General features: G+C 42.3%; 1 protein-coding gene across 5 annotated transcripts; it reads right to left on the bottom strand.

The window, feature by feature from the left end:
- Positions 1-2766: 2766 nt before the first annotated feature.
- On the bottom strand, positions 2767-26548 carry SDHAF2 (succinate dehydrogenase complex assembly factor 2). 5 transcript variants are annotated; one of them, XR_013974926.1, is made up of 6 exons: positions 26443-26548; positions 20371-20588; positions 20182-20291; positions 5530-7208; positions 3083-3188; positions 2767-2916 (listed from the first exon to the last, which is right to left on the bottom strand). XR_013974926.1 is itself a non-coding variant. In XM_080911605.1 (5 exons), exons 1-4 carry the CDS (start codon positions 26476-26478, stop codon positions 12003-12005), a joined length of 447 nt encoding a protein of 148 aa, XP_080767731.1. In that variant the 5' UTR covers positions 26479-26548; the 3' UTR covers positions 7132-7208. The 5 variants fall into 5 exon arrangements, 2 of the variants coding, with proteins under 2 accessions (XP_080767730.1, XP_080767731.1); XR_013974924.1 differs by having other exon boundaries at positions 3083-7208; XR_013974925.1 differs by having other exon boundaries at positions 2767-3188.
- Positions 26549-26588: the final 40 nt, after the last annotated feature.

Here is a 26588-nt window from a genome sequence, read left to right as displayed (position 1 = left end):
ACACTGTACACTGTCTTCAGACACACCAGAAGGTATAGAATTCCATTACAGATGGTTATGAGCCACCATGTGGTTGCTGGGAATTGAACTCAGGACCATTGGGAGAGCAGTCAGTGCCCTTAACTTCTGAGCCATCTTTCCTGCCCCAGATTTCCTCATTTTTAATTCATGTGCATGAGTATCTTGCCTGCATGAATGTCTACATACCATGCGGGTGCAGTTCCTGAGGAGGTGAGACGATACTGGATCCTCTGGAACTGGAGTTACAGTTGTAAGTTGCCATGTGGGTGCTGGGAACCCAACTCATGTCCTCTTCAAGAGCAGTGACTGTGCTTAGCTGCTCAGCCTAATTCTTCTTGACCTTACCAGAGTCACGTTGAGACTGGGGGTGGCTTAGACATAAGTCCTTCACTCTCCACGTGTGGCCTGGGCAGGTTGACGGACGGCAGCGGAAGCATGCAAACTAGAGTGACCACTCACCCTGAGGGCTTTATGACCACTAACAAATCTCAGGCATATGGCTGATCTCATCACAGCTGCACAGCAAAGGAGAAGGCTGCCAGGGCTCAGAGTCTGTCTGGCAATCCCAATCGGTGAGTTGAATGCAGAACAAGGAAATCCTATGTATAATCTTAACTGTCCTGTGGCCTGCATAGCTACTGCAAAGGCACACCTCCCACCCAAGGCTAGCTTTTCCATCTTGCTGCTCCCTTTGGGGGTCAGTGGCTGAGGCACACAGATGAGGCCTTGCATGCCTTTTACTCAGCTGTCCTTCAGCGGTCCCTGGGGTGTAAGCTGTAACTCATTCATTGATTTTTCTGTGTGTCTGGTACTGAGTCTAGCACACTCCTTGGCAATCAATGAAATAAAGCACAGAGGAAAACAGCTAAGAGCAGGCACATTCTTCTCCACCCCCAGTGTCTAGTGAAAACCATTACAGTATATCCTTCCAATTACATTTCTGAGCATCACTCATCCTGTTTCTACTTAGACAGGACACATGGTATCTAATTCACTATCCACTAAAACCTCCCACAGCATGATTCTGCTGAGAGATGGGAGAGCCTGGAGCAGCAAGGGTCAGGGACCCTGGGTCTGGCTCAAAAGAGGGCTAGCCTAAGGGTCTCCAGCCTCAGGATCACTGCTGGCTTTTCAGCAACAGCCTTAGGGCAGGAGCTGTGATGAGGTGAAAGGCAATCTGGGGGCCCTGGGATGAGGTCCTTCTGTGCTTCCTGACAACACTCATCCAACCCCCCTTCCCACTCTGAGGAAATAGCCAGCCAGTGACAGGACAACCCTGTAAGATTCAGAGTTTGTCTGTTGCCCAGGAGAGGAGGAAACACTCAGAGTAAGATGGGAATACTGATTCTTCCCTCCTGCTCCCCTTCCACCAAGCCCAAAGGAAGGCTGAGCTCAAACTGTCAGGGAGAGCTTGGCTGTGTGTCCTACTTGGAGGGCTTAAGTAATTAAGGCTGCAGTGGCTAAGGCTGCGGCCACCTCTCTGTGAAAATCAACTCCCCAGGCTACTCATTAGAGTTTGAATATAAAATGTCCCCCACAGGCTCCTACACTGTGGGGATAGCATTGCCAACTGATGGGTTTGGGGGAAGTAACTGGCTCCTGAGAATGCATTCCTTATGGTGCTATATGGTGACATTAATTGGTGGTACTGAAAACAGGTAGTAGGAGAAAATGGGTCCTGGGGACATACCCAGGATGCATCTTGTTCCTTTCTGTCTGCTTCTCTCTACTGCCTGGTCACTATGAGATGAGATGTTGCCCCTCCATATCCTTCTGCTGTGGTGCTCTCAGCTTCCACAGCCCTGAAGCAACAGTCAGCCAGCTGTGGACTGTACGTTTTGAAAACATGAGCCAAAACAAGCCTTGCCTCCTTTCATAGTGACGGGCATTACTGTACAGGAAGTGACTAACACAGTTCTACCGGGACCGAGTCATCAGGATCAGGAGCCGTCCCATATACTGCAGCAGGCGCCATAAAGGGCAAGATGAAGAGCAGAAAGGAGCTTATGCCACACTGCAGTGTGGCACACGGTACCTCTGGGGCCATTGCTTCCTTTCAGACCCTGGTCTTATAACTTCCTGCCTGTGACTCCGAGCAAGCAAGCCATCCTACCAACCCTTATTTCCTACCAACAGGAGGGAAGGTAAACAAGGATTAAAGGAGCAGATCCACACAAAACCCTTCACAATCTGGCACATGACCAGATTTAGTCATTGACTATGGCTACCATTGTGTGACTAGGATGCCAAGTACCATGGTGAGCACTTCCTATGCATTCCTTCCTTTAGTTCTGCACAAGGTTAGGCTCAGGTTCACATCCACAGAAGCTGGAGATGTGGCCAGGGCCTCCTGACTGATCAGTGGTAGTTCTAGGACTCTGAGCATGAGCTCCTAAAGAACTGCTCTCAGCCTTATAGATTTGTTATAGGACTAGGAACTGAACCCAAGATTTCATGCACACTAGGCAAGTGCTCAACCACTAAGCCATACCCTTATCTCCCCCTCCCCAATATCTGCTCTGAACACTTTGCTCTTGCCCGTGTGTTCCAGGGTACTACAATAGACACTTTTTGGGTCTAAAAACATATTGTGACCTGTGTGTGCTCAAATGCACACTTATGCAGGTACTCTCTAACATCAGATGAGGTAGTCAGATGCCACTTACAGGTGGTTGGGAGCTGCCTGGTGAGAACTGGAAGCTGAACTTAGTACCTCTGCAATTGCTCTTAACCACTGAGACATCCTTCTTGAGCCACATTTTTATTACATTTAATTATGGGTCATTGTGGGGTGTGTGTGCACGCGCACGTGTGCACGCAGATGCACATAGAAGCCAGAGGTTGGGTTACTGTGGAACTGAGTCACAGGAAGCCGTGATCTGCCCAACACAGGTGCTGGAAACCAAACACAAGAGTAGTAAGCACTGAGCCATCTCACCAACCTCATAGGTGAATATCCTTATTAAATACTAACGAGCTAGGTATGTAGCACACCCTTGTATTTTATGAGTACTATAGTGTGCATATTTACAACTTGGAGGAGTCAATTCTCTCTTCCTACCATTTGGTTCCCAGAGATTGATGTCAGGTTCTAAGGCTTGGTGGAAAGTATGTTTATCAGCTGAACCATCATACTGGCTTTGTTAGCACACACGAGTAGTCTCAACCTGTGGGAGGTAAAGGCATGGTGATCAGGGATTTAGGTTATATAAAGCTGAAGGCCAGCCTTGGCTATGTGAAACCACACTTTAAATAAATACTAGCAACAAAAACAAAGAATCACATGCTGTGCTGGCTAGTTACATAAAATGATGTACCTAGCTCACATTTTACTCTAAATTCAGGTGCAGCCCAGGACCCAGCTTTAATGTCTCATCATGGTGGGTCAGAATTCTCCTCTGCACATCTCCACTCTTCAAGATTGATAGCTCTTTCACAACTTAGATATCTACATTTCAATCGATGGACTGCTTTTTAAAAGTTCTTTTCACACAGGCTCTCACTGTGTTGCCTAGGACCCCCAGACTCCAGCATTTCTCTTCCCTCAGTCTGTTGAGTAGAAAGGAAGACAGGTCCACACTACCAGACATAACTAGATATTTGTTTCTCAAAACCAGAGTACCTCTGTCTGAAGCTACCCATCCCACTCACTGCTTTACTAGATGGAGGAAAGATGCTGACATGGGCAGCTCATCCCCAGAGAGCTTGAAGACGAACTCAAGTGTCACTGGTGCCTTGGCTGGCATCTGAACAGATCATAAAGTGGCTAGTTGAAGTTCAGCATCTTACAAACGATGGTCTGTACTAACAGGGGCACTTTCTGCCTCCAGTTTCACTGACCTGCTTACTACATAAGGCTGCTTGGCTTAGTTTTGTATATGAATTTGTGTGCTCATTGGTACATGTACATGTTTTTGTCTGTGTGGATGGGTAAGCACACATGTATGTGAAGGCCAAACGTTGGCATTTAGTGTCTTTTTCAGTTATCCATCACCTCATTTTTTGACAGCATGTTATTCCATAACCCTAGATGGGATAGTATTAACTATGTAGCCCCATATGTAATCTTGAACTTGTAGCTATCTATCTCAGTCTCCTGAATGCCAGGCTTACAGACAGGTGCCACCACACCTGGCTTTGGGCTTATTATAAAGCTCTCCTTCCTGTCTAGCCTCTAAGTGAAAGATGGATTGAAAGATAAATGTGAAGCTCAACTATTTCAGCAGGCTCCTTCCTCCACTGATGCACAAAAATGTAAGCTGGGTTATGCCAGCCACTGTTACCTTGTCTGGAGCTGAAAAAACTGGCTGGATGAACTCCAGATGGTGCTCCAAGCCAGTAAGAGGTGCCTCTCCAATGGCAGCCACAGGAGACACTCGGCTGTCATGGGAAGCCAGGTACAACTTAAAACAATGAAGTGAAGAACCGAGGGAAGGAAGCAGCCTTGACCTAGTTTGATGTGTCTGGAGGAGCCTGTACAAGGGGACTCACAGGGTAGGTCAAATGGTCATGTGCCCAGTACAGGCTCTGAATGAGGTCACTGAGCAGCAACTTGTCAAACCAAGAACAATGAGTCTAGCTGCTGTTTCTCGTGGGTCCCGGGGAGCTGCTGGCCCTGGCAATATGTTTATTAATTTTTTTGAAAATGCATTGTGGCCGGCCTAGTTTTACTTAATGTCTAATAAAAGAAAAAACTGTTTACATAGCACCCTTGGGCTTGACACTGAGCAGCTGAAGATAGCAAAATCCTTCACTTTCAAAGATGACACAAGCCAGCAGCCTGGAAGGAAAACAATTCCTTTAGAAGCATGCCATTCCCAGGTGCTAGCTGAACACCATGTGAAATAAGATGAAATGAGGGTAAGAGGGGATCAGAACTGAGGTGCATACTTGGCTTCTGGGGCTTGTTGTATAACATGTGCAGGATAAATGGGGAAGGTGCTACGTAATTCCTGTGCACTCCTTATAGTCCAGATGTTTCTATATATAAACCCTGCCCGTTTAGCACCCCCACTGCCTCTAGGACATCAGAAGCCCAAAGGGCTAGCATCTCTGTAAGCTCCTGCTTTTACTCCATAGGTCTCATTCCTATTCCTTGCTTAAGTGAGTGCTAAACTTTTCCATCAAAGGACTTGTCACCAGGGTAGGATTTTTTTCCTTCCACTTTGCATTCTGGTAAGGCACTCTGTGGTTATTTTAATAGGCTCAGCCTCTTGACTTTCAGATGAGACTGCCCTGTGTGTATAATGTGCAGTTGACAATAGGCAATCTGTTAGAAGACAGAAGTCTCAACATGAGGCTTTGAACAAAGGCTCCTGTCTTCCTATGCTATCCTGGGTACTAGATGCCATCCAGTGTTACCTATTATAGCTTTTAGCAATCTTGAGACCTAAGTGACTATCACCCTTAGTTAGAAACCAAAGCTTAGACCAGTAAATTTATCCAGCATCTAGGCAATAAAACAAAGGCTTGAACTCATAACCATCACGATACACCGTTTCTTCTTACCAGAGCCACAATGGGGGCCTTGGGTGATTGTGGGTAGAATCTCCTCGCTGTGGAAAGTCGCCGGTGGACTCCTACCTATCATAGAGTAGTACAGAGCTGTGTCTCAGGACTGTCATTCTTGCCTTCAACGGTCCAGAAGTGAAGCTGCTACTAAATGTTAACAGAGAAGCTGTTTTGTCTAGCAGAAAATTTATGAGCTTTGGATGTAAATTAAACAATAATAAATTCCAGCTTTTATCTTTTTATTTGCTTTTTTATGATTTATATTTTTATGTTCATTGCTGTTTTGCCTGCATCTATGTCTGTGTCAGATCCTCTGACACTGGAATAGACAGTTGTGAGCTGCTTTGTGGGTACTAGGAATTGAACCCGGGTCCTCTGGAAGAACCAGAGCCAATGCTCATAACCTCTGAGCCATCTCTCTAGCCCCAAATTAATTTTTTTGACCATGGATGTATTACTGACTCCTTCCAAGGCAATCTCTTGTCCATAAACAGGCCCAATGCTATCTGTCTGTGGGAGTGCTATGAGGTAACTGAAGGCTGATTCCCCTCTTCCCATTCTAGCCAAGGAACTTTTTGCTGTTTTCCAATAGCTCTTGTAGTTACGCACCCAAGCTTCTCAGTTCTTGCCTGTTTTCTCTATCCAACACTTTCACATACCAGCCAGAGTAACTGCCTCTTCTTAGCTGAAGGCAAAGCTCCCGCAGAAAGAATACCTTAGGAATGCACAGCCCTCCTAGCTACTTCATTCTAACCTGTGGTCCAGGCTGGCCTCAAATTCTTAGTGATGTTCCTACCTCAGTTCTCCAAGGGCTGGGAATACAGGCATGACCTATGACACACAGTTAATATATTACTTCTTATATGTCACTATTATTTGGTCAACTAAAATAATTTTGAAAGGCTGTTGGAATAAGAGGGAAAGTTTGCCACAATGCCACAAAGTCAGAGGACTTATGACTATAAGCTTGTAAAACCCCCATTATCTGCATGACTATAGGTAGCATAGAAACACACAAAATGAAGATAATTGTGAGAGTGAGAGAACTGTCAATTCTCTTCTCTTGATATTCCTCAATATTTGACTCATTCAGTTTAAAGCGTGTATGTTGTGAAACTTTGATGAAGACATTGACTTAAGCAATATGCCCACAATATTCTTGCTTTGGTGGTCTTTGGCAGAACTATCAGGTTGGAAGGGGCAGTTTTATCTTACTAAAGCCCAGGGCCACTGGGTGAAGGAGGATGGGGTCAGCTCTTCCTACAGCAGCAGTATCTTGTACTGTTGGGGCTGAGGCAGCAGAATCCTTCCCTATAGTGCCCTCTTGTGGCGGACCTGCAGCATAGCACATAGCAGCCAGGTAAGGGCATCTGAACTGTGTTGTACAGAGAAGCACAGGTTAGAATGAATCATCTTACACATCAGACATTACATGTCTGTCTGGGAGAGGTTCAAGTGTCTAAGGAGAAGCAGAAAGCCAAAGGTCAGTACCAGAAGCAGTTTCTATCTATATACTGGCCACCATGACAGGCAGTGGCACCCAGCTTAATGAGGCTTTTCAAAGAGATATTCCAAATCTGGAGCACGCAGTCTCTGCTCTTTGTTTTTGTTTTTGGTGAATTCTCTCAGTAGTTGCATGACTTCGTTTTCAAATATTTCTGGAGCTGGTTTTGCTTCTGCAACAGAAGGGTGGGAAGAAAGAATTGTGCATAGTCAGGGTTCATGTGAAAGATGAGAGGCTACGAAGCTGCATACAGTGCTCATGCCTATAGAGTCTCAGCATTTATGAGGCTAAGGCAGAAAGACTGCTGCAAGTTCAAGGCCAGCCTGGGCCTGCGCGTGTTCCATGCTAGCCCAGTATTCCTCAGTTCTGGGCAAGAGTTAAAAACCCTATCACAAAAAACAAAACTGAAGCTGGAGAGATGTCTCAGCTGTTATGAGCACTGTTGCTCTTGAAGGAGACCAGGTCTCTTCCTTGCACCGACATGGGCTACTCACAATTACCTTTACCTCCAATTCCTAGGGATCCAATGCCCTCTTCTGGCCACCCACAGGCACCCACACACATATATCATACACAGCATTTTCAACAAATGGTGCTGGTCCAACTAGAGGTCATCATGTAGAAGAATACAAATCGATCCATACTTATCTCTCTGTACAAAGCTCAAGTCCAAATTAATCAAAGATCAATACATAAAACTAGATACACTCAAACGAATAGAAGAAAAAGTGGGGAAGAGTCTTGAACACATTGGCACTAGGAAAAATTTCCTGAACAGAACACCAATGGCTTATGCTCTAAGATCAAGAATTGACAAATGGGGCCTCATAAAATTGCAATGCTTCTGTGAAGCAAGGGACACTGTCATTAAGACAAAGTGGCAGCCAATAGTTTGGGAAAAGATCTTTACCAATCCTACATCTGCTAGAGGGCTAATATCCAATATATACAAAGAACTCAAGAAGTTAGACTCCAGAGTATCAAATAACCCTATTAAAAAATGGGGTACAGAGCTAAAAAAAGAATTCTCAACTGAGGAATACCAAATGGTTGAGAAGCACCTAAAAAAATGTTCATCATCCTTAGTCATCAGGGAAATGCAAATCAAAACAACCCTGAGATTCCACCTCACACCAGTCAGAATGGCTAAGATCAAAAACTCAGGTGACAGCAGATGCTGGCTAGGATATGGAGAAAGAGGAACACTCCTCCATTGTTGGTGGGATTGCAAGCTGTTACAACCACTCTGGTAATCAGTCTGGTAGTTCCTTAGAAAATTGTACAGAGTACTACCTGAGGACCCAGCTATACCACTCCTGGACATATACCCAAAAGATGCTCCAACATACAACAAGGACACATGTTCCACTATGTTCATAGCAGCTTTATTTATAATAGCCAGAAGCTGAAAAGAACCCAGATGTCCTTCAACAAAGGAATGGATGCAAAAAATGTGGTACATTTACACAATGGAGTACTACTCAGGTATTAAAAATAATGAGTTCATGAAATTCTGTTGCAAATGGATGGATCTAGAAAATACCATCCTGAGTGAGGTAACCCAATCACAAAAATACACCTATAGTATGAACTTACTGATAAGTGGATATGAGCCCAAAAGCTAGGAATACCCAAGATACAATTCACAGACCAAATGAAGCTCAAGAAGGTCGACTAAAGTGTGGATGCTTCAGTCCTCCTTAGAAGGGGGAACAAAAATATTCTCAGGAGGAAACTGGAGACAAAGCTTGAAGCAGAAACTGAAGGAAAGAGACTGCCCCACTGGGGATCCAGCCCATATTCAGTCACCAAACCCAGACAATATTGCTGATACCAAGAAATATATGCTGGCAGGAGCCTGATATAGCTGTCTCCTGAGAGGCTCTGCCAGAGACTGACAAATACAGAGGTGGATGCAATACCAACCAACCAGAGCTCCCAGAGATTAACCCACTATCCAAAGAGCACACATGGACAGACCAATGGCTCCAGCTGCACATGTAGCAGATGCAATGGCCTTGTTGGGCATCAATGGGAGGAGAAGCCCTTGGTCCTGCCCAGGCTTGATGCTACAGCATAGGGAATGTCAGGGTGGGGAGGTGGGAGGGGTGGGTGAACACCCTGATAGAAGCAGGGGGAAGGGTGATGGGACAGGGGATAATGGAGGGGAATCCGGGAAAGGAGATAACATTCAAAACGCAAATAAAATATATCTAAAAACAAAACACATATATCAATAAAAACAAAAAGTAAACCTTAAGGGCCAGCTCAATGGATAGACCCTTGCCACCATGCCTGTTAACCTGAGTTTAATCTCTGAATCCATGTGGTAGAAAAGAACCACTTCCCACAAGTAAACCTGAACGCACGCACACTTGTACAACATAAAAATATTTCTTTAAAGAAAAGTTTCTTTTTTCTTTTAATCTAAAAGCAAGCTGAAACTCTGGTAATGGCCAAGAACCACAGATGGGTAAACAGATTATGGGCCATCTCTGTTCTTCCTCCAAATGCTCTAGGCTATACCAGGGCTGGCAGACTGTGCTGGCCTGTACTTGTAAATAGCTTTGTTAGTACAGCTGCTCTCATTGGCTGGCATTATGATCCAGGCTACTTTGTATTACAATGGCAGAGTTGAGGAATCACAACAGAGCTCATATGGCCTTAAGACTAAAATATTTACTATTTGGTCCATAAGGAACAAATCGGATGACCTTGGCTTGTGCAATCCTGGCTGTCCTGTTTAGCTTTGCGTTTGGCCTCAGTTGTCTTCTGTATACACTAAGTAATTTCCCCTTATCTGTGGTTTTACATCCACAATATCATTCACCTTGGGTCCTCTACAGTTTGACAAAGTTCCAGAAATAATTAGTGAGTTTTATTTAAACTATTTGTCATAGGCTGATAAAGTCTTAAGCCATCTTGCTGTTTCTGTCCTGGGTCTGCGTCATCCTTGTCCAGGTATGCACACTGTGGATGCTACCAGTGTATGAGTCACTCAGACACCTCTGCTTTGGGAATATTAAACGTTTAAATATTGCAAGCTTATGTTTAAGTAGCAATATTTTTTGCTTTTGTTTGTTTTTGAGACAAAGTTTCTCTGTGCAACCCTGGCTGTCCTAGAAGTCAGAGATTTGCTTGCCTCTGCCTTCTGAGTGCTGGGATTAAAGGCCTATAACCATATTCTTTTTAATCTATAACAAACCCAAAGTATAGCAGTAATTCAATAACAGACCCTAAGCATAGTAGTAATTCAAAAAAGGCACAGTGGCACTGTGTGTGTGTGTGTGTGTGTGTGTGTGTGTGTGTGTGTGTGTGTGTGTGTGTGTGAAGCATGGGCTACATGGGCTTGGTATCATCCAGTTTTGGGAATCCACTGAGGATTTTAGAATGAATTTCCTGCAAATAAAGGGAGACTACAGCAGTGTTTCCTCTTTTATTCTTTCATGTTTTGAGGGCTCCATTTCTAGCCCTCCCATTCTAAGCTATAAACTTTCTGAAACAAAAGCTCTGCTTCTTCTCTTTATCAGTTCGAGATCCTTGGTTGCAAGGGACAAAAACTAACTACTGTAAACTTAAGCCAATGGGAATTTCTGGGAAGAAATGAGAGGCCCAAAGAATGAACATAAATCCGTGGAATGAGACATTAGTAGACAGGCAACAGTGCTATAAGACAAAAAGCAAGAATGCCAGTCTTGTCTAGTGGTAGGAGTTCAGCAGTGTTCATCATCTTCAACCTCTCATTCACCCTAGAGATAACTGTCTAAGATGCCAACTATAAGCAAAGCCTCCCACCAACAAAATTTAGGTGACAGTCTCCAGAGGACTAAATAAAATACTAAAAAGGATCACTTTGAACTAAGACAGATTTTGTGATGCCAGCACCCAGTGAGTGTTCTGGGTGTTTTGTGATTTAGAGGATTTAAAATTTTGGGGGGGCTGGAGAGATGGCTTAGCAGTTTAGAGCACTGGCTGCTCTTCCAGAGTCCTGAGTTCAATTCCCAGCAACCACATGGTGACTCACAACCATCTGTAATGAGATCTGATGTAATGCCCTCTTCTGGTGTGTCTGAAGACACTACAGTGTACTCATATATGTTGAATTAATAAATAAATCTTTATAACAATTCTTTTCCTAGTATTTATTTGTGTGTGTTTGTCTGCAGGTATATATGTGTACATGTGCATGACTGGCACCAAAAGAAAGCATCAGCTCTCCAGTAACTGGGATTAGTTGTTTGTGAGCAACCAGGTGAGTGCTTAAAACTATACCTGGTTTCTCTAAGAATAGTAAGTGCTCTTAATAATGGAGCTATCTCCCCAGCCCCTATTTTACTTTTTTAAACTGTATTTGTGGGCTGGAGAGATGTCTCAGAGGTTAAGGGCACTGACTGCTCTTCCAGAGGTCCTGAGTTCAATTCCCAGCAACCACGTGGTGGCTCACAACCATCTGTAATGGGATCCAATGCCCTTTTCTGGTGTGTCTGAAGACAGCTACAGTGTACTCATATAAATAAATACTGTTTTACAAACTGTATTTGTGTGTATGTGTTTGTGTGCAGGCACATGCATGCTATAGTATGGCTTTGGAGGACAGGTCTCCCTTCCCACCTTGTTTCTGTGCTGGATGTTTCAAGCTGGTTGGCCTACCAGTTTCCAGAGTATTTGCTATTAGAGTGCTGGCATCACAGATATGAACCACTTGGTTTGGTGGTATGAGCCTCTAATTCTAGCACAAAAGTAGATCTCTGTGAGCTCAAGGCCACTCTAGCTACACAGTGAATGTCAGGCCATCCAGAGCAGTATGAAACCCTGTCTCAACAAACACACATTAAAAAAACAGACACACTCCACTGTATGAGCTTTTTACATGAGTATTAGCACATATCTATTAATCCCAGCACTAGCAAAACTGAGGCAGAAGAATCGAAAATTTAAAAACAAATCTAGGTCAAGTAGAACTTGCCTATAATCCCAGAACTCTGGAGGTACAAGTGGGCAGATCTCGGTAAGTTCCAGGACATCCAGGGCTACACAGTAAGATCCTGTCTTAAAAGAAAAGAGAGGGAGGAAGGGACAGAGAGAAAGGAAGAGAATTTGAAGCCAGCCTAGGATAGATACTCAAAGAAACCTCATCTCAAAAAGCTAGCTCAGGAAATGTCCCAGTAAGTAAAGCACTTGACATGCAAGCATGAAGGCCTGCATTAGAATGCCCATAACTCACATATAGAGCATGGAAGCACACATATGTAATCCCAGTGCTCCTGCTCCTTCACCAAGACAGGCGAGTCCCCTAGGCACAGCTGTTGGCTGTGTTTGAATTCCACCCCCAAAACTCATGTTAAGGTAAAAAAGAACTTCACACTCAGACCTCCACATATACACTGCACAGCATGCACACACAACTGTCCGTCTGTCTGTCTCTCTGATGTAGGGCCTAGAGAGCTGGCTCAGCAGTGAAGAGCATGTACTGTTTGATTCCAGCACCTGATCAGGTAGCACCTGATCAGCACCTTTGGCCTCCACTGACACTGTACCCACATGTGGCATCCAGACGCACATACAGATACCTGATGAAAAATAAAATAAACCTAGAAGGAGGGAAACTACAACAAGAAAGCAAAAAATAAACAGACTCAGGGATAACTTTCATCAGAACTCAGTAAGAACTGAAAGTAATTATGACTAATATCAATGCTCTGATGGAATATCATTGAGTACATACCATGTAGAATTTTTGTGACTGAGTTACCTCACTCAGGTTATTTTCTAGATCCATCCATGTGTCTAAGAATTTCATGAAGTCATTGTTTTTAATAGCTGACTGGCATTCCATTGTGTAAATGTACCACAATTTCTGTATCCATTCCTCTGTTGAGGGGCATCTGGGTTGTTTCCAGTTTCTGGCTATTATAAATATGGCTGCTATGAAAAAAAAAAAAGCTCCAGTGGAAAAAGCAGGCAAAATATAAGAACAGATGAGGAATTCTAGCAACGAGCTAGAAAGTCTAAATGTCATATAGAAATGCTAAAAATAAAATCACAGCAGCAGCAATGCAAAATGACTTCAAGGGGTTCATTGTGACACAATTCAAGAATCGGTGAACTGCAGGCCAAGAGATGTTGTCAAATACAAAGGACCCAAAATGATTTACAAAGAGAAAAGCACAGAGAACAGATGCTAAGAACTGTGGACACAAGTTGTTCAAGGTACAATCAGAATCACAAAAGGAAACGAGAGCATGAAGGAGACTGAAGAATCTTCCAAGAATAGTCAAAGACATGAAAATCTTGAGAACCCCAAACAGGAGAAACACCAAAACAAAGACCTAGACATGTTGCTATTGTTAGGATGAGGAATGTTCCTGAAAGGACAATGTCCCCCATGTATCTGCAACTCGGTATTACTGGGAGGTAGTAAAAATTTTAGGGACCTAAAAGTCTTCTAGTCATTGGAGATATGTTCTTAAAGGAAACAACAGGATCCAGTCCTTCCCTTCCTACCCCACCAACCTGACACATGCTTCCTGGCCACGAAATGAACCCTGCTCACCATGAGCTTGCTGCATCAGGTGCTGCTTCACCTACATACCTCCATTGCACAAGTACTGGAGCCATCCCCTCGTGACTGAGCTCCTCAAAACATGAGCCAAACAATCCTTTTCTAAAGTGGGCATGGTGGTATGAGTCTGTAATTCTGACCACTGAGGCACGAGGCTGACGGAGGCTTGGGAGTTTGAGGTCAGCCTGGGCAGCACAATATGATCGCATCTCTTCAAGTTTTAAAATGGCTTTTTAATCTTGGACTTGTTTGTTTATTTCACGTGTGTGATGCTTCACTTGTGTGTGTGTGTGCCACCTAAATGCCCGGTGCCTACAGAGCCTACAAGTGGATGCCAGAGCCCCCTGAACTGGAATTACATGCTGATAACCTGGCAAAAGAAGTACACATTCACAAATGCTAGAAAACAATCAAACCCATGAGCCTTCAGCTTCACATCCAAGGCACAGAATTCAAAGCAGCCAATTTGTGCTACAAGTAATAGAAAGGGGAAGCTCAGCAGAGGGATTATGGTAGAATAGGAACAGAGATTTATATAAAGAAACAACCATCTCCAGAAATGGCCAAAATTAATGAGAGAGGAGCATACATTTTCATTTTTTCTCCTTTACTGCCCACAGTAAAACAGGAGAAATTAGTTCCAAGCTTAAAGTAAAAAGAATGGCCGCAGCACAAGAGCTGAGGACAGGGCAGGGCAGGGTTGGCACACCCTGTTGTCCAGGCCTCACATTATACATGCTGCTCATGCGTCCTGCAGGCAGCCTCTGATTAATTACTATGATATACTATGAACCCATGAGCAGTCATTAAAAACCTATAAGGACATACATAAACCAGGAGCAACATTAACCCCCCACCCCCACACACACACACACACACAATACAAACAAACAGAGGAGAAAGAGACAATGAACAGATGGAAGAAACAAACAAAATGGTAGAGTTCAATTCAAACACATTGAGAATCCAGTAAATATGAAAGATCTACACACATTAATAAAAAAGACTAACAGATTGAGTAAAATGAAAGAGCATGTGTTCTGTCTACAGAACACGTCAATTTAGATATAAAGACAAAAGCAGTCTGATTTTATAACATAAGTACTCTACATGGTAATGGAAGAGGAAGTCAGACAGATGTGAAGTGTGAGGAGAGACAGCTGCTCCTGAGGTGGAGAGGGCTATGGAGCAAGACCCTCACAAGCTGAGAAAGACTCACTGCTGGCAGGTCAATTAGGGAAGTCAGCCCTCCAATATTAAGAAAACAAATTTTCAGAAAAATATGTCAATTAGCTTAGAACTAGATTCTTCCCCAAGTCTCCAGACAGAAACACAGAACAGTGGACTCACTGACTTCAGAATGTGAGATCTGGGCAGAGCTTCTGACCCACAGAACTCTGACCCAAGAAACTAATATGGCTCCAAGTTTAGTAAACTTGGTAATTTTTTTACAAAGCAAGAGGAAAACAATCTGAATAGAAAACTACACGAATTAAAAGAAATCTGAAGGCCCAGAAAGCTGGCTTAGTTATCATGATGCTTGCCTTTAAACCATGAAACCTACAAGGTGGAAGCAGAGAATCAACTCCTACAATTTGTCCTCTGACTTCCACATGTACACTGTGGAATGCAGGTCCTCCTCCTTCACAAACACACACAAAAGTAAATAGTAAATAAATAATACAAAAATTTCCCAGACATGTTTGCATCTAACACTTGACCCTTGAAAATCTGAAGAGAAGGTCAAGGGAAGGGAAGGGGATTACTGAAATCTCAGACACTCCACAATTATAGCGGATTCCAATGTTCCTCTCTCAGTAACTGATAGACCAGGCCCTCAAAAAATGAAAACCATGAAGAACACAATACTATCAACCACCTTGTCCTAGCCAACACTTATAGAATGCTCTGCCTATAAGAACAAAAGACACACATTCAAATCTACAGGGAATATTTACCAAGCATACTTGTACTTCAGGCCCAAAAGCAAACTTAAACAAATTCTAGCAATTTACCAAATACTTAAACATGGGATGAATGGAGTCATAAAGGAAATTATAAAATAATCTGAAATGTAAAATGTAATGATAATGTAACATAATGAAAATGTAAAAATATGTAACAGGAAGTTAAAATAGTGCTTAAAGCAGTGATTTCAACTTGCAGGTCACATCAGATATTTATGTTACAATTAATTCATAATAGTAGCAAAATTACAGTTATAAAGTAGCAGTTAAATAATTTTATGGTCAGGGTCACCACAACATGAAGAACTGAATTAAAGGGTCACAGCATTAGGAAGGTTGAGAGCCATTGGCTTAGACAAATGTTTATGGTGGAAAAGGTTTCTGATGAGCTTAGCTCTTACTTCCAACAACTAGGAAATGCCAACTATGGTTAAAAAACAAAGAACGTAAGAGAAAGCACTGGAACTGAAAACTGGAAGTAACATGACAAGCCCTCTGCAAGAGAAAATAAAAATATGGCAACTTCTGGCTATCCTGAGCAAGGAAAAAAAATAAGGAGAAAAATTACAAATTATCAATAACAGATATAATTTATACGTGTGTGTGTGTGTGTGTGTAACTATTTATTTGGTGGGGGGGGAGGGAGAGGCAGAGTCTCACTATGTAGTTCTGGCTGTTCAGGAACTCCCCATGTAGACCAAGCTGGCCTGGAACTCACAGAGATCTACCTACCTTGCCTCCCAAGTATTGTGGTTAGAGGTGTGTACCACTGTGCTTGACTTATTATTTATTCTTAGTAATGGGAAGGGATACAAATGCCACAGCATGCATGTAGAAGCCAGAGGGCAGGCTGGGGCAGCAAGGGGCATCACTAATTGAATCATACCAGAGGTCCAGGAAAGGATCCATTGCAAATAAACCCTATCTACATTCCTGACAACTAGATGAAATGACAAATATTCTGACAGACAAATGACTGAATCCTACCCCAGAGGAATTATCTATAATCATTCAGTATCTACTAAAATATACTAGTTTCATAGTTTAAAATATCCAAGAGTCCAGATAACATTACTAGCAAATTGTTATGGAAGAAATAACATCAATTCTACATATATTTGTCCAGAAAATGGAAGAAAAAAGAGCACTTCACAACCTGTGTGATCAAAACCAAATGACAACTTGTGGAATATTATATACCAATATACAGGGAGACAAAATTCTTGAACTGTTAACAAATCAAGACTATATAGTGTTCATTTGGGGATATAAACCTGGTACAGGATTTGAAAGTCAAATAACGGGCTGGAGAGATCGCTCGGTGGTTAAGAGCACTGTCTGCTCTTCCAGAGGTCCTGAGTTCAAATCCCAGCAACCACATGGTGGCTCACAACCATCTGTAATGAGGTCTGGTGCCTTCTTCTGGTGCTCAGGCATATATGCAGGTAGAATACTACATAATAAATAAATAGATCTTAAAAAAAAAAGAAAGTCAAATAACTTATATTAATAAACATGATTTGGAGAGTTATTTCATCAAATATAAGAAATGAAGAGGGTACCATTCAATTTCCCAAGGTGGAGGCAATCAACACTCCTAGTCATCTATGACATCAGTGAACCACAACAACCAACATGGCAAGGTAACTGTAAGGGTGGAATAATGGCGTGCACAGCTTAGCAATAACCAACAGTTCTCTAACTGGACTGAAGAGCTGCTCAGCTAGAGGGAAACCATGCCTGGTACTAAAAACCTAGCCAACTACTTAGGGGTAGTGAAACCATAGATCTTGTAAAAAGAACCTATACTGCCACTTTGCTAATCAAGCAAAATCCCTAACTACATCCTAAATATCCATCCTTATACTACAGAAAGAATAGTTCTCACCCTCCAAGGAAATTTCTCTTTGCAACAGAGACCATTACAGAAAACACAACTGATTAAAATGCAGTTCTGGAGCACAGTCCCAACTAATACAGCTGTAACACAACTCCTATACCTAAGATTCAGGGATCATTGTGGAAAAGGGGACAGAAAGATTTCAAGAGCCAGAGGACCAAGAAGTTTTGCTGTTAAGATTCTATCTCCTAGCAATGTCAGATGCTACACTCCTGAAGTCTCACCAACAGGGCTGTCATGTTGACATGACAATGTGTCCCCTCATACCTTGTCTGTGGCAATCACTGGTATCTATTGTCCCTGTTGTTTTGTCAATATCACAAAAATAGAAGCACACTGTAGGTACTCCAAGTCAACATAAGTGAAAACTAGGGGCTAGAGAAATGGCTCGGTACTTAAGAACACTAGTTGCTCTTCCAGAGGAGCCAGGTTCAATTTTCAGCTCCATATGACAGATCACTAATGTTTGCAACTACAGTTCCAGGGAATTTTAAAACCTTCATATAGACATATATACAAGCAAACCACCAATGCACATAAAATAAAAATAAATATTTTTTAAAAAGTAGAAATTATGGCCAGATGTCTGTTTTTATAATGGCTTAAAAGTGAAAATTGAACTTTATTTTTTATTTTGAGATAGGGTCTCATTATGTGGCCCTTAGTTGGCCTAAAACTCTATGTAGACCAGACTGGCCTCAAACTTAGAGATCAGTCTGCCTCTGCTTCCCAAGTACTGAGATTAAGAGTGTGTGCCACCATGCCCAGCAAGAATGATCTTTAAATGGTTGAGGGGGAAAAGTCAAAAGAATAGTGCTTCATGACTGGGAAGTCTATGAATCCAGTGTGCATGAGTGATATCTACTGAAGTACAGGCACAGTTATTTGTAGTAGTATCTGTGGTTGACTGCATGCTACAGGTGAAATTCTAGAGTTATGAGACCACATGGCCTGAAGTACCAAAACTATTTACTGTCTGGCCCATATGGCATGAAAGTGAACATACTCAAGAACCCGATGATTCTTCTGGGTATTTATCCAAAGAAAACCTGAAATCTATGTTCACAAAATCTGTACACAAATGTTTATAGAGGCTGTAGTCATGACTGCCTACAACTGAAAACCCTAAAATCCCTTTTCCGGCCAATGAATAAACTGTATAATGCACACACTAGAATAATATTCAACAATACAAAAGAACAAAGTATTGACATAAGCTATAAAGGTCAATCTCAGATGTCCTGCACTAAAGCCAGCATTAAACTTGTTCTACACAGGGCCAGAGAGTAAATATTTAAGATTTTCTGGGTTTTCAAAGAACCAAATAAGCATCTAGACTCCTGTGTTTTAAGAAAAGATTTACTTTCTCTTTAATTGTGGCTATATGTCAGTGCACTTGAGTGAGTGTACAGGTCCACAGAAGGCCAGACGCTTTGGAGCCCTGAAGCTGGAGTTACAGGCAGTTATGAGTAGGCAGTCCATTAATGCACAACTTAAGATGGACATTATGCTAACATGAAACTGCTTAAATCACAGAGAGCTCAGAAGTTGGAGAGCGTTACCCTGAAAAAGCTAATCTTCATAATGCCTGTAGGCTCCAATTAAAAAACACTTGATTTATTTGCAGACTTCTGTTCCTACTTTCTTAAACTTTCCCTTTAAGAGCCCCTCACTGGTATAAAGGTAAAATTTGGCTAAGAGCCCTCCATCTTTTCATTAAGCTGACTTTTAGAATAAAAAGTGATTATCCTAGCTAGGGATGGTAGCGCATGTCTGTATTTCCAACACTCTGTAAACCTAGCCCGGAGGAGGCTGGGATGAAAGAATTATGAGTTCAAAACCAGTCTGACCCAAACCATGAGTCACTGTCTCAAAACAGGTTTGTTTTTGTGCTTAGCATTCATCCAAACACTTTGGGGGTTGGGTGTGAGGGGCAGAAGCAGGCAGATCTCTATGAATTCAAGGCCAGTGTGGGCTACAGAGTAAGATCCTGTCTCAAAAGACAAAACAACCCAGTTTTTACTTTGACAACTGAACTGGCTTGACCTGCAGGGTGCAGCCTCCTGCATTTTACCCTGTTCCAACCTCTTCAATCTTCCCTTCCATCCTGGGAACTTCCTGAGCTTTACTGCACATCCCCTCCCACCTAAGTTGTACTGTATTCATCTGTCTCACAAAAACTTTACTGAGGACAGAAAAGGCACTTGCTGCAAGGCCTGATGACCTTGGTTCAATCCCTGGGACCCATGTGGGAGAAAACCAATCCCTCCAAGTTGTCTTGTCCTCAATACCCATGCACATGTATGCTCACTTAAACACATATACAAAATAAATAAGTTAATTTTTAAAAATTTTAAAAGAAACAACTGATTTAACAAATTTTGCACATTCTGGAAAAAATTGAAGTGTTTGGGTTTCGTGTCTACTGTATGAATAAAATGGCTGAAAACAGGGCCAAACTTAGTGGCACAGGTCTTTAAACCCAGCACTCAGGAGGCAGAGGCAGGCAGATTTTTGTGATTTCAGGAATAGCCTGGTCTACATAGACTTCCAGAACAGCCAGGGCAACAGAGAAAGTCCCAGGTTTTTTGTTTTTGTTTTGTTCTGTTTTTACAACCTAAATTAAATAAATAAAGGGAAGAAAACACTTGCTGCTTTAGACCCAAATAGGCTTGTTATTCGATTGTCCCAAGACGCAGCTCATCGTGTAGAATACCTGTGGCCCAGTGGTAAATATCCCAGTCATTGCTAGGCTCATTAATCAGGCGATCATAGAGGTTCAGCTGCTTCTCTGTCATGCTGTGCAGATACTCTTTAGCAAAGAGGCTGGAAGGAAAAGGAAAATGAGCTTGACCAGACTGCCTTGTCAAAGAGAAGTAACACCCAGAGCCTCCTTCCCTACTACCTAAGCAGAATGCAGTTCTCCAGCATCCCCCTTTTTCTGCTCTCATAGAGTAAGCGGGCTCTTTTGGTTTCTATAGATTCATCAGTTCTCTCCTGCCACGGAGGCAAAGGGATTTCAATCATGTCTTTTTGAGAATCTGTTGGGCTGTCACCTCTGTAGAAACGTCTGGATGATGTCACACTAAGCAAAGGAGACAGCAGACTGTGCTTTGACAGTACCTGAAACAAACAAATCATAAACATCTTTATAAGGCAATGATTACTATTAATGTTATTTAATCAACACATAAGGTGCTAAATGCATTAGATAGTCCTGCTGATTTTGTTCCCTTTATAGTCAAGGAACCGAAAACCAGTGAATCTAAAGCTTAGAAAAGAACATAGCCATCTAAACACCACAGACTCATGTTCCTAAATTAGGCAATACTTCCCTCTAGACAAAAAAACAGTAAACAGTCTTTCCAGAAATTATCACAACTGAAACAGTCTCCTTTTGCATTCCTTTAAAACTGTACAGCACAGCTGTATTCCAGCCACTCACCTGTTAAATCCTGAGAATACCTACATTTCCTTAGAGACCCCTGTAGTGAGAATTTTGTTTCTTTGAAAAAACACAGAAATATTATGGAAACATGTTTTCACTTTAATTCCAGTGGGATATGGGGCTACTTCAGATTGTCTACAGCAGCTATGATTTCTCCAAGTGTATGATGCTTCAAATTCTGGGGACTTTTCAGAGGGTATATACAGGCTAGAACCCTGAGAGGCAGGGTTGGTTGCTATTTGTTAAGTAGTCTGTGTGCAAAGAAGAAACAAGAAAAAATTAGATAATCTGACTTCAAAGATCAAACTTGCCCCAAGGAACTAGATGCCCCAATTGGCAGGAAGTAGTCCTAGCAATACTGTCTCCCCCTTTCCCCTCTATCCTTTCTTCTCTCCCATCTAGCATTAGGGGTTGAAAGAGTAGGAAATGGATGGAGAAGGGTGGGGAAAAAAGAGCCCACAAAGTAGTCAAAAATTTGACTACAAGTGGTACTAACAACAGGCTAGGGAGAATGGGAACTTTGATTTCAAATGCCATAGAGAAAATGGCAGGGGACAAAGGAACAAATATTTCTTTTAAATATGCCAGCAAAAAAATTATTGCAGCTCCTTTCAAAGTGGGATATTCCCCACTTTGCTCTCAGAGGGGATTTTCTTGTTGTTATTTTTCTTTTTCCTATATTCTGTTTCAAAAAAACAAAAAACAAAAAACAAACCTGGAAGAATGCTGTGCAACTGGAAAACTTGGAAGTAGAAGTTTCTACTTCTTGGGAGGCAGAGGAGCACCAGGAAAGACCCAGACTCAGTGACTAAGCATGAGAGCAGAAGTTTCCCCAGGAGAAAGAAGGAAATAAACTGTGCTGGAAGGCAGATCCAGGCCCTGCCTGGCAATGCACCTTTAGTTTTCCCAAAGCCCCGGACAGGGCAAGAAGCCAGGTGGGTAGCCAAGGGGAGGAAGCTGTGCAGGGCAGCAGAGTCAGAGAAAAAAATGGAACAGCCTGTTTCAAGAAAGGGTTAATCTTGAACTAACTGTGCCACCAGAGGAGTTAGAGGAGGGGTGACTTCACCATCAGTCTTCCCAGTCCTACAGCATATGACTGCTAATGGAGTGAACAAGGTTATGACAACATAGGATAGCATCCTATAGAAATAAAAAGATCTAACACATTTTAAAGAGGCCATGAATTCATATGGGAAGCATTTGCCTTATGTGAAACAAATTCCAAATTATCGAGCTACTCAAAATAGAATTATTCCCCAAGACTGGAAGGGATTAGTGATAGCTATACTAGATGCCAGTCTAAAACTGCAATGATTAACGTGGCAGAGGGAAGAAACCACAAATACAGAACAGGGAAATAGAACAATAGAGAATGAATATTGTCAAAGACATACAAGAATAGATCCTAGACTGGAGAGATGTGTCTGAAGACAGCTACAGTGTACTCACATAAATAAAATAAATCTTTATATGGCTCTGGAAAAGCCTTCACAGATTTTTCTTCAGTGAAGAAATTCAGATTAATCTTCAAAGATTAGTCTCAGCTGTAAATAAAGTCGTATCAAACCCTGATGCATCTAGGATCGCTAGAAGAGCATCTAGTGCTCTTAACCTGAGTGTGGTTCTTCACCTAGCAGGGTGTTGATAGGAACCTTAACATATGAAAAATGCAAATACGAAGTGTAAAAAGTTATTAGACCAGTAAAGGCACACATAGCACCCATGGAATAGTGGATAAGGGATATGATTGCTATTAGTTCTCACCTGTACCAGGCTAGTATCATAGGACAAGTAATCACTACAGGTCTCTGATATCACAGTGTCCCATGTTTTAGCTGTGGGAAACTTGACCACTTGGAAAAACAAAAAAACTGTGACCAAGCAGCTAAGTTTCAGATCTCAAAATGTGTGGTGCATTAACTGTGAGAAATTAAGTGTGCTGTGAACAGGAAAAATGAACAAGTCATTTCTAACAGCAATAGATTTTCTAAATATAAACCAGAAATAAGGCCTAAGCTTCCAGGGTATGCAGACAATGTGACGTGGGCTGCCATTGGAGCAATAAATGTAGGTCCAAGAGAGATATCCAAGGCAATTTCTTACCATCAGGAAATAGGTTTGGGGGCCTGCCTCAAGGCTCTGCAGCAAAAATTATAAAGCGTTTCAGAAAAGGGTAGCCGAGAGTCACCAAGTTATAGAAAAAAAAAAACAAACTGTAGAATTAAATCAGTCTATATCCTATAAGGATGTGTTAACATCAGAAAGGAGACCTGCAAAAGTTTGCGTTAGGGACATGGGCTTGCTTATGTCTTCACATGAAATGAAAAGCTGAGGATAGCATCAAAACCTAAAAAGAAGTGAACAGGAGAGGTCTCCTGAAAACTGTGGCTACTAATTTTACATTAGTAAAAATAATTCATTGAAAATGTCTTGTTTATAACTTCTTGAGACACTTAGCACAAAGCACAATTAATGGCTTAAAACAAAGGGGAAATGTGGTGATAATTTTGGTTTCTTTGAAAAACATAAATATTATGAGAATATGTTTTTGTTTTAATCCCAGGTGTAAAATATTAGGCTTTTTCAGATTGTCCACAGCAGCTAACTATGATTAGCCTCATACTCTACTATGAGTGTGATCTTGCCAGCTGCAGATAGTTTTTGTGACTGTGTGACCTTTGGAATTCTGGGGACTCTTCAGAAAATATTTAAGTGTTAGGGTCCCAAGAGGTGTGGTTGGTTGGTTGGTTGGTTGATTGTCATTGGTCATGGTTTGTTAACACACAAAGAAGAAATGAGGAAGAAGGAGAAGAGATAGATATTCTGGTGGCATATTTGCCCCTAATCAGCAGGAGTAGTCTAACATCACCCCTCTTCCCCTATCTATTGTTTTTTATCCTTTTATCTCTCCTATTTAATGTCGGGGTTGAAAGTATGGAAGAAGAGAAAAGTGAGGAGGGAAGGATCAAAAAGTAGCAAAAGACAGTTTTAGACTCTAAACCTAAGGTTAAAAGCTCTAAGATACAATGAAAAGAACTGGGTGATGACTCAGTAGATGAAGTGCTTACTGTGCAAGCATGAGGACCTAAGTTCAGTCCCCAGAACCACATAAACCCATGGCTGGGAATGACATCATGCATATGTAACTCCAGCACAGGTGGATCCCTGAGACTCGTACTGAAAACAGAGGAAGACACCTGACACTGATGTTTGGCCTCCACACATAAAGGTAGGCAAGCACCTCCCACCCTTCCCTTCCCTCTCCCATACACACACACACACACACACACACACACACACACACACTATAATAAGGTGGTAATGTCAGCAAAATGACAGAATAGGAAGATCCACATCTTCCTTGCCACCAAACCCTTCCAAGAAAGCATAGCATATGAGAAATTCAAGTGTGATATTGTTTAACTGCATAAAGACATTAGGGTTAGAATTAACCTCATAGTTAGGCTTAGAACAAGAAAAGTATGAGGGAGGAGTGTAAGTATTTGTAACTTTACAAACAGTAAGTGCTTTAGAAAGCACAAGCAAATGGAGACATTGACAATTCACAGATTCATTCCCTCATGAGAAGTCTGGAAAACAGGTTGCTGTTCCCCAGGTTAGTGCAAAACCAGCTGCACTGGAACCAATAGGAAAAGCTGTGGACTGTACATGCCACAGTCCTGTCTTCCCCCAAATCCCCAAAGAACAAGATGATGGGGAGAATGTCCCAGCACTAGGCTTCAACCTGAGAGGGAAAGGTAAGACTCCTGGAACATCATCCAGACAGCTTCTGCTTTGGCTGAATCTATGTGCTATAAAAAAGAGCACCTTTCTGAAGCTGTAGCAAGCAAAGATGATGGTTTGTACCACGTCATTCACTTGCCATGGTCCCCATCTTGCCTTACTGCAGAATGAAAACACAAAAACAAAAATCCCACACCTCCCAGCTTTTCCCTGGGGATACAGAGCTGAAGTTTCCATCTAAGGCTCCAGCTTCTCAGAGGTGGCCTACGGGGCTGGTTTTTGTCTCTCTTGTCTCAGAGCAACAACAGGACACAGCACAATCCAGATGCTTAGGGACCATGGAGACCATGAGAGCTGCTTAGTTTTGGTGCAAAAGGACCATAGCAGACAAAGCAAGATAAAATCTAGTATTGTTTAGGAGCCTCTTCCCCATGGCTCAAGGAAGAATCAAATGTATATTAATGTTCTGGAACATGGGGTTGGCATTGCCTAAAGGACTGGTTGGTTTCTATTTTGAACAATTTGCAACACTAGTACAGCCAGCATACTCTGAAGTCCAGTAGTCACTAAGAATAAGACAGCAAAGCAACCAGTTGGGCATGGTGCCTCATACCTGTAATCCAAGCACTTGAGAGGCTAGAGAGGACTAATATGAAGCTGAAGGACTATAGTACCTGAAAAACAGGGAAGCAAGAAAGGAGGGAGGGAACACTGAACAACTTAAGGGTGTTTACAAAGAAACTATAGCATCACATCGGCACTAGGGAGAGTTACTGATTATGAACTGATACAGGAGGGTAAAGGGGCTTGCTGCCAAGCCTAGGGACCTGAGTTCTATCTCCAGAATATAGACGGACGGACAGACAGACAGTACATATGTACATGTTTTTTAAATTAAAAAAAAAAGGTAAGAAAAGATGAGATTGCCTAGCATGCAAGGCTCTGGGTTAGTCACTTAGCACAACAAACTGTCATATGAGATAAAGAATATTATATAGTATTAAGGAGTCAACAGGAAAAAATAATAATCATAAATACCTGTGAATCTAATAAAGCACTTAAATATATGAAAGAGACACTGACAGAACTGAACGGGGGTAAACAGATTTTAATGCCACATTTTAATAAGGAATAGAACATCCAGATGGGGGAATCAATACTTGACAACCAGAGCAATACTAATTTAAGTATATCTAACTGAGGTATACAGACATCCCACACAAGAAATCATACATTCCTCTCAAATGTACGGATGAATATGCCCAGGAGATCACACGTTGTCACAAAACATGCCTTGATAAGTTTAAGATATACCATACCAACTAGCTTTCAACACTACTGGAATAAAACCGGAAAATTCTCAAACATGCAGACATTTAAAACCAGGATGAGACAAGAGGATTTCGAGCTTGAGGCCAGCCTGAGTAACAAATTAAAACCGGCTTTAAAAAACGGGAGACTGGGTAGGTAATCAACAAAAGTAGCTAGAAAGGAAGCTTTCAAGGGACGTTCGGTAACTGTTCCTGGGACATAAGATAAGCGCTGAGTCTCGCATGGTGACTGGTCACTTAAACACATAGTACCCAGTATTCTCTCTCGAACACACTGTGGGCTCAGCAACTAATGGAAAATGACCGGCAAGTTCAGCGACAATATGCGCCTCGCCTTGAAGGGACCTTTCCCTGCTCTGTGGGACAGGTGAGCTCTCTACAGTCTCCACAGCACAGAGAACGAAACAGTCCTAACTGCCGCCCGCCCCGAACCCTAAAACTTCTGCTCTCTCACCCGCACCAGCGTCGGGATCAAGGTGACCACCGCCATTTCTCCCTATAGCACAGGAAGCTAGCAATCTGTCCACTTCCGGGAACTCTGGTCAGTGGATCGGAGGACTTAACCAGTGGAGGTGGACCCCACGCCGGAAGGCGCGTCCC

This window comes from Micromys minutus, assembly GCF_963924665.1.
Source record: "Micromys minutus genome assembly, chromosome: 2".
Lineage (NCBI taxonomy): Eukaryota > Metazoa > Chordata > Mammalia > Rodentia > Muridae > Micromys > Micromys minutus.
This window is presented reverse-complemented; position numbering and strand designations above follow the sequence as displayed.